Source organism: Cydia amplana, chromosome 18 (assembly GCF_948474715.1).
Source record: "Cydia amplana chromosome 18, ilCydAmpl1.1, whole genome shotgun sequence".
Classification (NCBI taxonomy): domain Eukaryota; kingdom Metazoa; phylum Arthropoda; class Insecta; order Lepidoptera; family Tortricidae; genus Cydia; species Cydia amplana.
Window position 1 is genome coordinate 9,061,248 of NC_086086.1, and position 15,438 is coordinate 9,076,685.

At 36.9% G+C, this 15,438-nt stretch overlaps 3 protein-coding genes across 5 annotated transcripts in view; 1 reads left to right on the forward strand and 2 right to left on the reverse strand.

The window, feature by feature from the left end:
* LOC134656460 (tyrosine-protein phosphatase non-receptor type 9) overlaps window positions 1-9,476 on the reverse strand; it is a 101,217-nt gene extending 91,741 nt beyond the window's left edge. The window contains exon 1 of one of the 2 annotated variants that reach the window (XM_063511996.1): window positions 9,339-9,476. In XM_063511996.1, coding sequence (XP_063368066.1) covers window positions 9,339-9,371 — 33 coding nt within the window. In that variant the 5' untranslated portion in view covers window positions 9,372-9,476. Of the gene's footprint in view, window positions 1-194; window positions 558-9,338 lie in introns of those variants that run through there. The other variant, XM_063511995.1, reaches the window with a different exon arrangement.
* The window catches only part of LOC134656467 (large ribosomal subunit protein uL23m), a 315,632-nt gene extending 302,983 nt beyond the window's left edge, over window positions 1-12,649 (forward strand). The window contains exons 2-4 of one of the 2 annotated variants that reach the window (XM_063512007.1): window positions 9,987-10,032; window positions 10,133-10,412; window positions 12,421-12,649. In XM_063512007.1, the coding sequence (XP_063368077.1) occupies window positions 10,019-10,032; window positions 10,133-10,412; window positions 12,421-12,579 (453 nt within the window). In that variant the 5' untranslated portion in view covers window positions 9,987-10,018 and the 3' untranslated portion in view covers window positions 12,580-12,649. Of the gene's footprint in view, window positions 1-9,879; window positions 10,033-10,132; window positions 10,413-12,420 lie in introns of those variants that run through there. The other variant, XM_063512006.1, reaches the window with a different exon arrangement.
* A 519-nt stretch (window positions 12,650-13,168) lies between these two features.
* On the reverse strand, window positions 13,169-13,996 carry LOC134656235 (uncharacterized protein CG13380). The gene is made up of 2 exons (XM_063511736.1): window positions 13,737-13,996; window positions 13,169-13,508 (listed from the first exon to the last, which is right to left on the reverse strand). The coding sequence occupies exons 1-2, from the start codon at window positions 13,953-13,955 to the stop codon at window positions 13,431-13,433; spliced, it is 297 nt and encodes a 98-aa protein (XP_063367806.1). The 5' UTR covers window positions 13,956-13,996; the 3' UTR covers window positions 13,169-13,430.
* Window positions 13,997-15,438: the final 1,442 nt, after the last annotated feature.

The following is a 15,438-nucleotide window of genomic DNA, read 5'->3' on the forward strand; positions in this document are numbered from 1 at the left end:
ATAAAATATATGCACACAATATTAGTCTATTACCATACCTACCATAAGATGCTGTTTAGGTTGAGATTTTTGAGTGATACGAGATAACTTAATCTACTGGTATATGCTTTGTGTTCAAGCAGTTTATTATAATGTTATATTAAAATATAATAAATAATAATTATAAACCAAAATAATAAATCAGAAAGAAATACCCTCGATAGTCGTAGTCTGAATAATATAAACGTCGTCTCCATTTTGACCAGCTCCGGCCGCATGGTGACTAAACAGATCCTCACTTTGTTTAATCGTCAACCATAGTTTATTACTAAATACGAACTGATTTCACTATTTCGCCACACTTTCATTGGCAGTCGAGCCTTAACGCGCGTTCGCACGACTGAATCCTAAACGGGTATTAATTCGGTGAAAGATAACTTCGTTTCGTATAGATAAGGACGGCAGGACACACTGGCAGTTCAAATAAAATTGAATGCAAACAAGTTGCAGTAGGCGGGGCACTAATTCTTCCGGGATGTGTTTCCTGCGCGCGCGCCGGTCGCATTAGTATGAGCGCACACGCACCTCACCGCCGCTCCAAGATGTCATATGTCAGACATCGGAAGATTTGCGTGAAATAGATCGGTATAGACAATTTCGGTTGAAAGCATTGCGTGATTAGAATTAATTGCGATTATATCGTCCTTAATTGAACATAACCCATGGTTTGTACCATGGACCAGTGAAAATTATCGGGCTTGTAACGACTTTTGTTACTCAGTAACGCAATGAAAATGCTACTAAATGTCAATTTTCGATGATTAAACATCTGCTACTATCGTGCGATTTGCGGAAAATTAGGTTGAATTTCAATAAATCAACTATTTTATAGGTACTGAAAGTCAAATAACACACACACCAAACACATCAAATAACCGGATTTATTGAACAACGAAGTTTGCCACGAATTGCTCGATAGTTACCGATTTCTGCAGATGATTATTGGAGCACTCACACTAAAACGGTATTTTTTACTTTTTTGTATAGCCATTTCACAAGATAACGTTCTGCATTTTGATAGAACTTTATTGCAGGACAGCTAAAGAAATTGAACACAACGAACCACTTATTTACCTACCTACAACACTTGTTGTTGGACTATTTTAAATAAAAAGTTATAATTATACAATTAAATACGTTTAAGAATATACACGCGCAATTAACTTGCAGTAAAGCATGAATGACTAAGTTGCTAAGGTGAAGTGTCCCTGTCAATAGATTTAAGGAAACGCGACCCCTCAACTTAAACAATTAAACCACATGACGTTTAAGACTCGTTTGACGCATCAAGCAACGCAAAAACATGATATTGCATGGCTAACCCCCTTGAATCATTTAGAAAAGGAATTGTATTAAACGTAAAATAGAATTTAGGTACAAACGACGAAAGAGTTAAAGAATGATTGACACGCACGGTCGTGCGAAAACGTCTCCGAAGTGCAACTGCGGGCTGCGCGCTGCGCGAAACAATCGCACTTACGCGACGCCAATGCCTCCAAACATAGCGTCGCAAGAATTATAATAATGTCATTTCAATATAGCAATGCTCCCCTTATAAGGTCCGAGCAATTGAATAATCTTCTTATAACCTTCGTAAGGGGAAATTGATTTGTAAAATCCGTTATAAACAAAAGCACTTGACGGTAATATGCAGTGGCTGCATTTCGAACGTATCTTAGTAAAGTATCTAATATTCGTTCATCTCAGCCTGTTCATTTGTTGATATCCTAGAACACAAGAACTTCGTAAATATATACGGTCAAGCAAATCTTGTCAGTAAAAAAAAAGGCGCGATATTAAAATTTTCTATGGGACGATATCCCTTCGCGCCTACATTTTTCAAATTTGCCGCCCTTTTCTACTGACAAGATCTGCTTGACCAAGTAGGTATATGTAGAGTCACCTGCAATAATACGTATGTTATTCTTCGAAGGCCGAAAAATATGTGACACGCTCTTATGGCTCTACAAACAAAACCGTGTCAGATATCTTTGCAGCCTTCGATTTGTAACATATTATTGCAGGTGACTGTACGCAAATGACAAATATAGGTATATGCGGTGTATGCCGGTTTTGAAACTTTGAAACGACCTATACGACCAATATAGGTAAGTTATGTTGAATAGAAAGATAGTTTCTCGCTATAATTCGATGGTGGCGATTTGAATTTGAATGAGCCCACGCTCTCACCGCGGTGTGATAGTACAATATCACACGTGTCTATGTCACCAGTGTCACATATTACCGTCTTCTTTCAAGTAACAACTAATGATGAACGGGCGTGGGCGAAGCATTTACCGTAATGCGAAGTTGCCGAATAATATCTATGATTAAAAACGATATACGCCTAGCAATAAATTTCTACCTATACCTATACTAAGCATTGCATGACGTCAATGATATCATTAAAATATGAAAGGTTATGGCACTGTAACAAGCAACTTGGTAACAGGCTTACAGGCCGATTCGTCCGTCCGATTGCTTGCTTAAGTAAACGTCATAATTTCATAGAAGTTTGATTTTACGTTTAAAATAACACTTGCTCCGTCTCTCCTATTAAATTCGCTGCTAACTTAGCATGGTCTGACTGTATACATCTATCACTTATCCCAGGTGGTTGATAAAGAAGATGTGCAGTGATTTTCTAGTAGATGGTAGTTTTGGGACTAAAACAAGTTTATCTATAACATTTTGACTTAGGTACCTATTTAACTTTCATACAAATTCATCATAGCAGCCTTCAATCAGTCTGTAGCGGACCATACCAGCCATTTTCTACTCGCAAAATGTTATTATCAACAAATACCTACCTCTATCACTGGCAGAATGTATAATTTCCTCTTACACAAGTACCTCATACCTATTTTAACGGGAGGAAAGCAACCCCTGCCACTATGAATTAAATACGCTTGGCGGAGCAGGCACGTGGAATGCTTAGTTTACCACAATGATTGTGTTAATGATATGCGGGCGTTTTAAATACAGTAACTGGACGGGTTGTCACAAACGGTAACTACTTTGTAAGTAATTGAATGTCGCCAGACAGCAAATATAACAAGTGTTGTCAAAGTCACTCTTCGTCGAAGGAACTGGCTGCCAATCTTCATTACCTGATAAATTTATTTGTAAAAGATTCGGTGTAAATGTCTGTCTACTCAAGATCACAAGCCCACTTACGTCATAGCTGATAGATGAGGGTTTTGTGTAGCTATAGCTAGGCTATATTAGCCACTGCTTTCCTGCTGTTATTAATTTACCTTCAGCAAGTCTTAATTCGGGAATCCCGTATTTACTAACACCGCGACCAGGATGTTGATCGCATGAGACTGTAACTCCCTTCGCTGTCGAACGCGGGCGCTCGCCTCAGATTTACCAATATAACTACGGCTTCGAGATCCTTAACAACTTTAACTACTCGGAGGTCACACTTTAATGGTTCGCAGGATGCATTCAATCGAGATGAGTAAAACTGGTCTGTTCTTCCCACCCATACGCCTCGAGAAAAGTATACCTTGCCGGTTCTCAGACAGGGTACCGATTTCCTGTTACTTGTGAGTCAGACCAGCCAGACCCTTGTTTATACCTTTAAGAATTCCTTTATGATCAACAACAGCAAGTTTTGCTTGTTCATTGTATATTGTATTGCTTGCAAACAAGCAATTAATTTAATTAGTAATTTTTCAAATAACTTTACATCCTCTTTTTGTATTTTTATCTGAAAACATTTTTTTGCTCTGTCAGGCTCAATACAGGTGGACCTCATGATTTTATTTTATCTGCCAAGACAAGGGATAACATACAGCATCAAACGTTACTCAAAATTACTTTCTATTCGACTAAACAAAGTCCTGTTCTAATAATTGCAAAACTGGCAGGTCTCCGAGCATTTATTATGTCTATGTACAGTCATGTTGCCTAGGAAATTAATTGAACGATAGACGAATAGGTTACCTACTCGTGGAGGAAAATAGCGCATTGTTTTGTTTATTCAGCGGAAATGAGCATTTATTCAGAAATGTCAAATATCGTCACCTTTATTTCCGCGGGGATCTATCAGGAACTCAGGACCACTCGGACTTATATTTGTGCTTCTTTTTTATAATTACATTTCTTTTTTTGAAAATGCACATTTTCGTTCTTGGTACTGGTACGAATCTACTTTATGGTAAAATTAAAAAAATACATTAGTTATTAGTAGCCTCCTGGCTATAGTAGGTAACAGGTGGGACAGTGGCTTGCTAAAGCACTGGTCCTCCCTACATGTTAGTTTTAATAAAAATTGTAAATTTAATTTAATTTAATGTTATTTATGAATGTTTTAATAGTGATATCAAATTTTAATTGTATTTTAATTATGTGTAAGTTGTTTGTTAAATTTTAATCTTTAATTTAATTGTAATTTAATTTTAATTTTAATTTAATTTAATTTAAAAATTTAAAATATGGACTGTTAATTGTCTGAAATAAATTTATTTTATTTTTATTTTATGTATTTTATTTACTATCAATTGATGGAGAATACATTTTAAACCTTTCGCCGGTCACAAAGTTCGACGTTTATTGACTGGACTATTTAACCTTTCCAGTGCACACGTCTCTGATCTGGCTAAATTTAGATGAGTGTGCAAAGCCTCCAGGTAACAATGTGCAGTGAACTTCCGAAATAGAGTGCTATCGATTGTGGGTCGACGACCGCGCATCCGCCGGCCGGCTTTGTCACGGGTTTATTACACTTTTAAATGTCACACTACTCAAGCAATTCAGCTTCTGACTTCACACCTTAACGGTGAAAGATAGTTAATCACGTCAAATTATCATTATCAGTTTCACTGAAAGGTCTATATCAATTTGTGCAGCTATAGACTTACACACACAAGGACATGATCCGAAACCCTTTACACGAGTGTATTATAAGAAACAATCAAAGAAGGCAGGCGGCGTATTATAAGTGTAGTTTTATCTCAAGTCATTCTAATCGTAACGACCAAACATGTAAAGAGGGAAGGAAACTGGCTAATACTGCAGAAACGCAGGACGCAATGACCAAAAAACCCCAACGATCGTACCGCACATAACTCTAAGTCAAGACAACGCAGCAGACGTAATAGTAGTGGGAGGATACATTGAGAAAACCGTCAGTAGACATGCAAGATGACATTACGTTCAGTATGATTGTTTACACTTGGTTTACACGCGCCGGGCGCCTAAAATAGCGGCGGGGGACTGACGTCCGCACGTTTCATGGTAGCCATGTTTACGACACTTCCGCTGAAATGTCTATAAATACCAACAGGTATTTGGTATTAAATTTGCGGTAGTGTGGGAACGCCGGATCGGAAATCGGCGTAATAAATCAGCCGTTAAGTTTGAGTGACGGAGAGCGGCCGGACGCCGCGCTCGCTGATAGAGTGCCCTCAATTGCCCGAGTTGCCCGACCGATCTGATGGGATTTGAAGTAATCGGTGATTCACTTCACTCACTCGCTCATTCTAAATAACTTGTTAAGTTGTTTGTAATCTGACTTTGTTCAAAAATTAGATTTAGCAGATTTACTAACGTTTCTAATGAAGTTTATATCGGAGCAAGGGAGAGGGATGTATCTGTCATGATACTCATGATCATGAGCAACACGATTTAAATTTAAATTGGAACAAACCTTCATGTGTATATTATTTAAATTCTATCTGTTAAATAAACTAAGTACTACATTTTAGACACTTAAATTGAAAAAACGTAATCTGCGTAATATATCAAGAATAACACATCATCCCTTTTATGATAGGTAGTTGCCGACGAACAACGAAACCAAACTCATTATTAGCGAACAATAACCTGTATCTCTTGCTAAATGCTGCTAACTACCATATTAACTTATATGATAGTAAAAAGCGAAGTTACACGCCCACTGAACAGCAATTGTATTAGGTGTTGCGAGGGAATACCTGGCAGGTTTTTGCGGATTGTTGTTTACGCTACACCGCCTACGGTGTCGTATGTAGGGTAAACTCGCCCAATTTCGTAATCTATATATGTTTTTTTATTAATCTAAATCACTTGGACTCAGGTACGAATCTACGAGACTTTGACTTTATGTGAAATTCCTAAAATAATTGTTAGATATTATATTGTTATTAATTATTTTTATAAAATAGCTAACGATCGTCGATGATAAAATGTCGCCGAAAAGATGTTGGAACGCCGAGTTGAGCATCATTAGCAGACTACGAAAACGGTGAACTTATTAGCTTGAAACTGGGTTAAATGGAAAAGAGGCATTTACCCAACAGTGCCATCAGTGGGACCAGTGGGACTCTCATAGCTCTTAAATAATACTAAATTCCATAAAAGATAACCTGATGTCGAGATGAAGCAAAAGTTGAAGCCACAGTCACACCCACAAGAACCAAAACGGAGGCGTAAATTTCGCAACAGATCTCGCAGTCTTAGTATACAGCGGGATAACTCGGACTCTTCTCGGATTCTATATAATATCTGGGTGACCGAGCTTCGCTCGGAAAACATATAAAAACTCGAAAATGCGCGTTTTCCCAGAGATAAGACCTAGCTAGATCGATTTTTCGCCCCCGAAAACCCCCATATAGCAAATTTCATCGAAATCGTTAGAGCCGTTTCCGAGATCCCCGAAATATATATATATATATATCAATAAATAAATAATAAATAAACAATAATTGCTCGTTTAAAGGTATAAGATAGGAATATATAATTGGTCAAACCAATTTGTCAGTAAATAAGAACCAAAAAAATGAGTCATAGTCATCCTTTTCTTTTGGGTGCTAGTACTAGTGTAAGACAAAGATTGTATGATTCTCTCTGTTTATGTTTGAAATGAGACAAACTATAGTTTTTGCCGGATGTAGCTCAGAGATGGGAGAGGGGGACAATGCTTTGTTTAGCATTTGTTTTGTCACAACGAGTAAAGCCCCCCACAGCATAATGGAACATGGTAGTCATGGTACTTCGAATTCAGCGAGTTACGAAATTACCCAAGTTTACCCTACTAAAAAAAGTAGGTGGAAGCTTTTCATGGTAACCGAGACATGACGGACATTAGTGGAATTGGCGAAACGCGACACATGTGTTCAAGGAAGCGTGCCGGTTATGGGGTCGTGCCTTCTAACATATCACATACTTACATCACTTTATTGTGAATTTACTTGGAACTATACCATTATTAATTATTACAAATGTACAGTCAGCTGCGGAAATAGATCAGGGATGTTGCGAACATCCGCATCCGCAACTGCGGAACTTCCGCATTATTTTCAACATCCGCATCTGCATCCGCATCCGCATAAAATCGATGCGGAGCTTATGCGGATGCGGATATCGTACAAGTCGGTATAGGAACGTCTTAGCGGCGGCGTAAGTGCTAGGTAATTTCGTCATTACCTATAACAAAATCGTCTAGATCCAGAAAAGTCGGTCAAGTTACTGTTTATTAAATATAACGCACCTATATTCTTGCTCAAATACTAAACGTTTCGTTTTTTTAAAATAAAAAAATACTAAAAATGTAATATTTGACGCATCCGCATCCGCGAATGTGAGTCTTTAAATATCCGCATCCGCGGATGTCAAAAAATCTGCATCCGCAACATCCCTGAAATAGATACCTAATAGAAAACTTGTTCAAAATTACTTGCAATTTAGAACACTAGGTATTTGTGTAACTATTTCTGTCTGTAATAGACACACATGCAACCAGCAATGGTGTTAGTCTTGTTACACCGGCTACACCGCATTGGTGGTAAATAAGTATACAGCCCTCTATAGCCTAGCCTATGGATGCTTGCAGTTCCAGGGGTGGTACATGTGCTTCACCGACCCTTTAAGAACCTGTACATTTGTTTTTGAAGATCCCCATACTGTAGCCCAGCGGTCGGCAACCTTTTAGCAGCCAAGGGCCACATACTAGTTTACGAAGTTGACGCGGGCCGCACTTTGTTAATATTTATGACTTTATCAGACATTGTCGTTTGTCAATATTACATACAAAATAGCCAGGGAGGCTCGCGGGCCGCAAGTGACAGGTTCACGGGCCGCATGCGGCCCGCGGGCCGCGGGTTGCCGACCGCTGCTGTAGCCCCTCAAGAAAACCTCTACCTATTATCTGTCTATTAAGTTTGTTTAGAGGTATACTAAAAACTCATTCATTTGTTTGAGTATATTTAGGTAGGTACGTTTAGCCCTGCAAGTAAATCTCACCAACCATCACGAAAGCCTAGCAACAAAGCTACTGCAATTATAATCAGAATAATTGACAATAACTGTTATCAAACAATGACCAAAAGTAAAACAAAAGTCATGGTGCAAGGGAATGTAGGTAGTTATCTTATGAGGGTACCTATAGAGTCTTAACATGGATACAAAGCAGACTACAGAGCACCATGGCTATGGTAATACATACATATATAAATTTGTGCCGAATTTCTTACCTAAATAAGAATATGTAACCTCTATCCTCGTAAAATCCAAGCCAATTTTTGCGCTTTTGAATTTGGAACTTTCTTTTATTTCTATATGAGTTCATAACTCGAATTTAATTTGTACTTGTACAAGTACGCGGGGACATACGAGGCTATGTTGCTACTGCCACATATCTGCCACATATTAGAATACACTCTTCTCATTCGGAAAACCAAATTTGCATAGCCAGACTATCTTGTTAAAGTACTTACTCTCCGCTTGTAATAACAACATTCCTTTGCTCTACTATAATTGCAAATAAATCCAACACATCCCTAGAGAAGTTCACTAACTCATACATTTAAAAAATCCAACACCAGATTGTTTGTCTGGAAATTTTACACTGAATAAATAATGAATAAAAGCTAAATTTGAAACTGCTAAAAATAGTACGGTGTCGGTTTTAAAAAAGAAAACAAAGGAGTTCGTAGTAGGAATCTAGCTCCGCAAAACCCACACCTACTTAAGGTCCTACTTGAAAAAGTTGATAGTTTCGCATTTTAAAGAAGAATTATGTACGTGTTACGCCAAAAACTGTATATTCAATTAAGATAGCATATGTTTATGACACGGTTTGAAGTCTTTTTTTATCTTACGAGGAAGAAATATAAGCGAAAACAAGCGGACACGACTGAATCAAAACAAACATTGATGACATGGTAATGGTATGACGCGAGTTACAACTCATTTCCCGTCTAAATTATGTGCCGTTTGTATTAAATGAGTAGAGAACCTCAACACACACCCATCATGGCCTAAGCTAATAAACAGTCATTTCGTAAAATCATGTATTATATTAATTTACTTACCACCTCCTGGTCGGGTGACAGGGCCACCGCCATTTTTCTTTATGACAAACAAGCTCAATGGCTGGTTGGAGTCCGCGAGACACATTCAAAAGACAGTACAGTAGCAAGCGAAAACGATCAGAAGAGCATTAGAGCACCTCGAGCACTGCAACTCGCAGCTTCACTGCCTTCACTTCAAACCACAGCGTAGAACGAACCAGCCGGTAAAAGTCGGTTTGAATACACGTTCACGACAAATCGACGATTTTAAATTCTGCGAAAATAATTATCATGCTATATATATCTTATGCATTCTAACAAAGCCGCTTAGCCTAGTGAATAATAGAGTCAACAAATATTATAAGACCGAATAACATTTTGGTCAGATCGCAAGTCACAACTCGGTTTAGACGATACGTGCAAAGTTACAAAGTAAGCTTAATTCGTCTAGCGTCTATGTGCACCAAAAACAATAGATTTTGGCCTGTCAGTCAGCGTGTTTTGACAGCTGTTATAAAATTTTTGTAGGTTATAATACCTCAAACCTCAATAATACTCGCCCATTGTTAATCCAAATTATTTAAAACCCGACTGAATTTTTTATATTTGTCCTTTTATTTAAGTGTTATTTTTCAGCCCGTTCGATTTTTTAATCTTGCGACTCTGGTTATTATTAACAGTAACTGATTGGGTCCAGAAAAATGTCCACCCGATGGTAATATTTATTTTCATCTTTTACCAAATTTATGTAACAAATATCTTGTGCATTGCATGTACCCTGATTTCACATTCATAAATTATCTACATTTTTCCAGGTATCCACTATACCAAAGAGGAAATCCCCAATTGAGAATATTTTTACCAAATTTTTGGATGAAACTGGTTAAACCTCATTTAAAACAGCTACCAAACATAGTTCACTTCCAATGTTCTATGGAAATGACAAAGCACGACATTAAAAATTATCTGGAGAAGATTTACGATGTCCCAGTTGCTGATGTCAGAACAAAGATTACCATGGGGAAGTTCAGAAGGGATGTCGGGAAGGGTTACATTATTAAAGATGATGATATCAAATATGCCTATGTTACCCTGGTAAGTCTGAGATTATTAGTGGTATGTTAAAGAAGAGACTTTCCACATTGATTTGACCTGCCTGCTGCTATCTCTACAGCATGCGCATAATTGAAGGGACGTTTAAACAAACAACATAACTGCTTAGATTGACACTTTTTTAAGAACATTGTTAATCGTTTCAGGTGTCAACCAGTGTAGTCAGTTATATTGTTTTTGTAAACATCCTTCAATTATATTGCTGTCCCACCCGCTGGTTGTCAATGTCACTGTGAGAGCTTGACAGCAATATATCTTATTATGCGTTGAAATAGAGATAGCAACAGGCGGGACAATATACCAAAATCGATGTGGAAAGTGTCTCTTCTTTAGTGTGGTGACACATTCTACTTTTCATATCTTTTTTTTTATCTTAATTTTTAAAGGGGTTTTGTCACACAGTGACTATGTCACTCCTATAGTGAGATCAGGGATCATACCGGTATTTTTTGTATGGGAACGGAAACGGTATTTTTTCGTTCTTTGCTAATTACTTCATTTCTAATTGGGTAATCTAATAATACGAAGTCGTAACCGAAAAACACAACTGAGTCCTACATTTCAAGTATAAAATAATTAAAAAAATATGGTTATTTCTAAGTTTTTGCAAAAAACCGGTTCCGATCCCTGAGTGAGATCAAGTAATAATGTAGTAGTGTAGCATTACTTACACCACTACATTATTTTTATGTATAGGTTGCACATCATCCTGGCCTCGTCCGATAGAGGCGATGCCAGGACGACATTGCAACTCCCTAAGTTGGTAGTTTTGATGAATGTCATGTCACTCCTCAGCGCCTCGTTGCGGACACATTCCATCAACACATGATGGACGTCTTCTATTTTATCACACTCAGAGCAGTTTGGTGTTGCAGCAAGTCTCATCAGGTGCTTGAATTTGTTTGATGGAATGTGCCCGGAACGAAGCCTAAGGAGTGATACTACCTGTTTCCTACTTAGTTTTTTGTCAAACCATGGGACCTGAGGGGGCTGACATTGAATTGTTCTGTACCAAATTCCTTTAGTAAGCGAGCGCTCATCAAAGTATTCCTTCCAAATTTGTCTGCAACTAACCCTAACTTTACCTAATACTTCGCTGTGCACTGGGAGACAACGCAACGGAATACCATCGGTTATTGCAAGTTTTGCTGCTCGGTCAGCCTCCTCATTGCCCATGGTACCAACATGAGAAGGTATCCATTGTAAAATCACTTCCCTATTTAATGCACATACTTCAGAATGTCTGGTAATTCCAAAAATCATACATAATACCATCATACTAGCATCAATCAATATTTAACATTACCCATCAATTTAAAGTACATATATATATATTTGGAATTACCTGTATAAACCTTATGTAAATTTAGTTAAATGGTCTATTAGGTTATGTCAGTCAAAAAAATGTCAGTCGGCTATGTCGGGAAAATATACAGTTACTTAGAGATATTTAAAGATATTAAAAATTAAATTAAATGATGCTAAAAATAAAACAAATGCAAAAATAAAATTAACGTAAAAATACTGAAGTAGGATTCTCCTCATACAGTTTCTGCTCCAAGCTAAATACATGTTTCTCTAAACCCATGTGACCTTAAAGGTAAACCATCCTCATTCCACATGTTATATTTTCCAGCCAAGAGAGATGAAGTTTGAGTACCCCAAGTTATTTGTGGACCAGAAAGAAGCTGAGGAAACTTTAGCGGGTAGACAAATTTAGTTAAATGGTCTATTAGGTTATGTCGGTCAAAAAAAATGTCAGTCGGCTATGTCGGGAAAATATACAGTTACTTAGAGATATTTAAAGATATTAAAAATTAAATTAAATGATGCTAAAAATAAAACAAATGCAAAAATAAAATTAACTTAAAAATACTGAAGTAGGATTCTCCTCATACAGTTTCTGCTCCAAGCTAAATACATGTTTCTCTAAACCCATGTGACCTTCTTAAAGGTAAACCATCCTCATTCCACATGTTATATTTTCCAGCCAAGAGACATGAAGTTTGAGTACCCCAAGTTATTTGTGGACCAGAAGGAAGCTGAGGATGAGGACGCCAAATCCTTGGATGAAGCCAAGAAAACCTTCAAAGGGTATTTGGAACGGAACAAGGACAGATCTGATGTTCCAAGTTGGTTCTCTATATAAAATGTACAACAGATAAATATTAGCTTTTCATTAGAATAAGATATGTAAATAAATGTTAGAAATGTAGTAAGCTTAGTTTTTCATTCAACAGGAAGAGGCAAACTTTATTTCAATTAAATAGGTCATGGTCAAGTCAGGTATTTACTAACTAAAACATCTGCTTCAATTTAGTTTTTCTCATTCTGAATATCATAGTCATTTGTAGTAATTCCTCAATTATTTACAGTTTATCTTTGGAATGTAGCTTCCCATTCATAATTAAATTTATTTATCCCCCGCCTTTTTTAAACCTTGTTTTTATAAATCACAAGGTATATCAGTCACCGCCAATCAAGAATAAAATAAAATAGGTACCTTTTTACTTGAACTTTTTTATCATATTAAAAGAATAATGGTTTGTTTAGTTGTACTACAAAGATTACAAATATTTGCGTATATTTTGAAACTCAAAACTGTTTTTACTATAAAAACCATTGGTTTCATACATTGTTCTACTCAAAATGTAATCTGTGTAATAATAGTCCGATAACACAAATTATAACATAAAAGCAATCTATCCTCTTGTACTAATTAATAACAAAACAAAAACTTTAACATACAAATGTTAACAGAAATTTACTTGTTTTTATCCACTTAGAAATCAAATTAAGTGTTTAAAAATCACCTGTTACTGTTTCAACATTTTGTCAAAGAAAGTGGTAAAATCTATTTCTAGAATGTAAATCTTACCAATTTCTTACCTAATAGCAATCATACATACCTATCTTATAAGAGAATAATAATATAATCTTCCAAATGTTAACATAGTAGTACTTAACAGTCAGTAGCTTGAACACTTTAAAATTTAGCCATTAAACTTTATTATATTCATCCAGGAATGCTGAGCCATGGCACCGCGGGCACTCAGAAATATCTAACAAGAAGGTTACCTGAAAATCATACATAAATATTATCAGTTAACTTTTAAGCCAATCCATACATGACCTGTGTCAACCTCACTGTCCTGACAATAAGATTGAAATTGAATTTACAATGTTCGCAAATCTCAAGTATTAATATCATCTCTACTCAATCAAACTGTAGGTACATTAAATAACTCCACATGGTGACTTGACCAATTGGTCTACAGCAATAACTTCTCAAATAAAAGTACTTACTCTTGGATGCTGTTCGCACTTCAGCCGAATGCGACCGTTGCAGTAATAGCCGCATGCTCTGCAAAAAACGATGGCCTTATCTCTCTCGCAGGAGCATTTCTTCGTATACGCGTCAGCGATGTCGGGCACGCCACGCCCGACGCGGCTTCCGACCTTGTAAACTTTACCAGCAGCAGCCGCTGCTACTGGAGTAGCTTTCTTAGCAGTGACAGTTTCCATTGCCAGTTTCCTACGAACATAATAATATAGTATTTGTAAAGAAGCCCCAAAACAAGTTATGAAAAGCCTTTTATTTTTAATATTACTTACATTACATACCTTTCTTCCTGAAATAAGCCGAAAACTTTGCAAAAAGCTAAACTAATGACACAATCGAAACTTTAGCGGGTAGACGTAACGAAGATCAAAAAGAAAAAAAAATTAAGACATTTTTAATTTTTGCTGCAAAATGCCAAATGTCTTAAGGGCTCTATAAACGTCGCGATAATTTCATGCGATTTTTGATACACAAGCGAAATTCAAAATATCTTTAGATTGTTGTTTAGACGACCGGACTGGCCTAGTGGGTAATGACCCTGCCTGTGAAGCCGATAGTCCTGGGTTTGAAACCCGGTAAGGGCATTTATTTGCCCATAGGCTACGTGCCCGATTATCATCAGGCGGTGAATTTGCATTTTTGCCACCGTCGTGGTAAAAAAACATGATCAGTAAACTACCATCACATTTGAATTCGTTGTACACATATTATACTCTGGCAAACCAATTTAGCCAGTAGAGTCTGCGGAAAGAGTCGTGGAATGTATGGGGCCCAAATATCTTCTTAGTAGTTTGTGCTCTTTCCGCACAGACTCTAGACAAAGCGGCAAATTTGAAGAAATTAGATGGGATATAATCGATTGGTCATATAAATTTGGTATAGATTTGATTTTTTTTATAATTATAGTAAAAACTTTTAGTACCTATAACTTGTTCTCTGGTACAATGTGCCAAGCCATGCACTGCGTGCCACTAATAGGTCAGCATTTTCATGTTGAAACGATAAGCATCTCTGAACTGTTAACAGAGTCGTTGTTTAGATTAGCTTCAAGTGTTTGTGTGTATTATGAGGCGCATTGCACAATGATTTTTTTGTTTGGCATTCATTATTAATGCGGAATGTTAATTCAAGATTTATAGCAATTCAAATATAAACAAATATATATAGCTTTGTACAAAGTAGGAACTAGGTTATGGTACCATCGAGCTGATCTGATGATGGAGACAGGAGGTGACCAAAGGAACTCTGTGATGAAACAACACAACCTAATAATTGTGTTTGGGGTTTTTAGAATTGTTTCGATAAAGTGTTAGTTGCCTCATGCCTGTGGTAAGAAATGTACAGTCAGCAATAAAAGCTTGGAGTAAAAATGAATTTTCTGCCAAAAACTTGATTATGTTGTTTAACTAATGTACTTATTGAAAATAAATAGGCATCTTTTGGATAAGCGCGGATTCCATCTGAAATTTTGCGTTAATTACTTATGGGGACAAGTGAGACAAAAAATCCCAGCTGTTACCACTGGGGACAATTGGAACAAAATAATTCCCACTCGTTACTAGTGGGGACAACTAGGACCTATCCGGACTAAATCTTAATGAATAATTATTAATGGTGTATGTACCTACTACAGTCACGCTCATTGGACACTCCCTAACGCAAGTA

Coding starts and splice junctions, on each gene's coding strand:
- LOC134656235 (XM_063511736.1), bottom strand. CDS start 13,955: ATGGAAACTGTCACTGCTAAGAAAGCTACTCCAGTAGCAGCGGCTGCT. Junction 13,509..13,736: donor AGTGCGAACAGCATCCAAGA/GTAAGTACTTTT, acceptor TATGATTTTCAG/GTAACCTTCTTGTTAGATAT.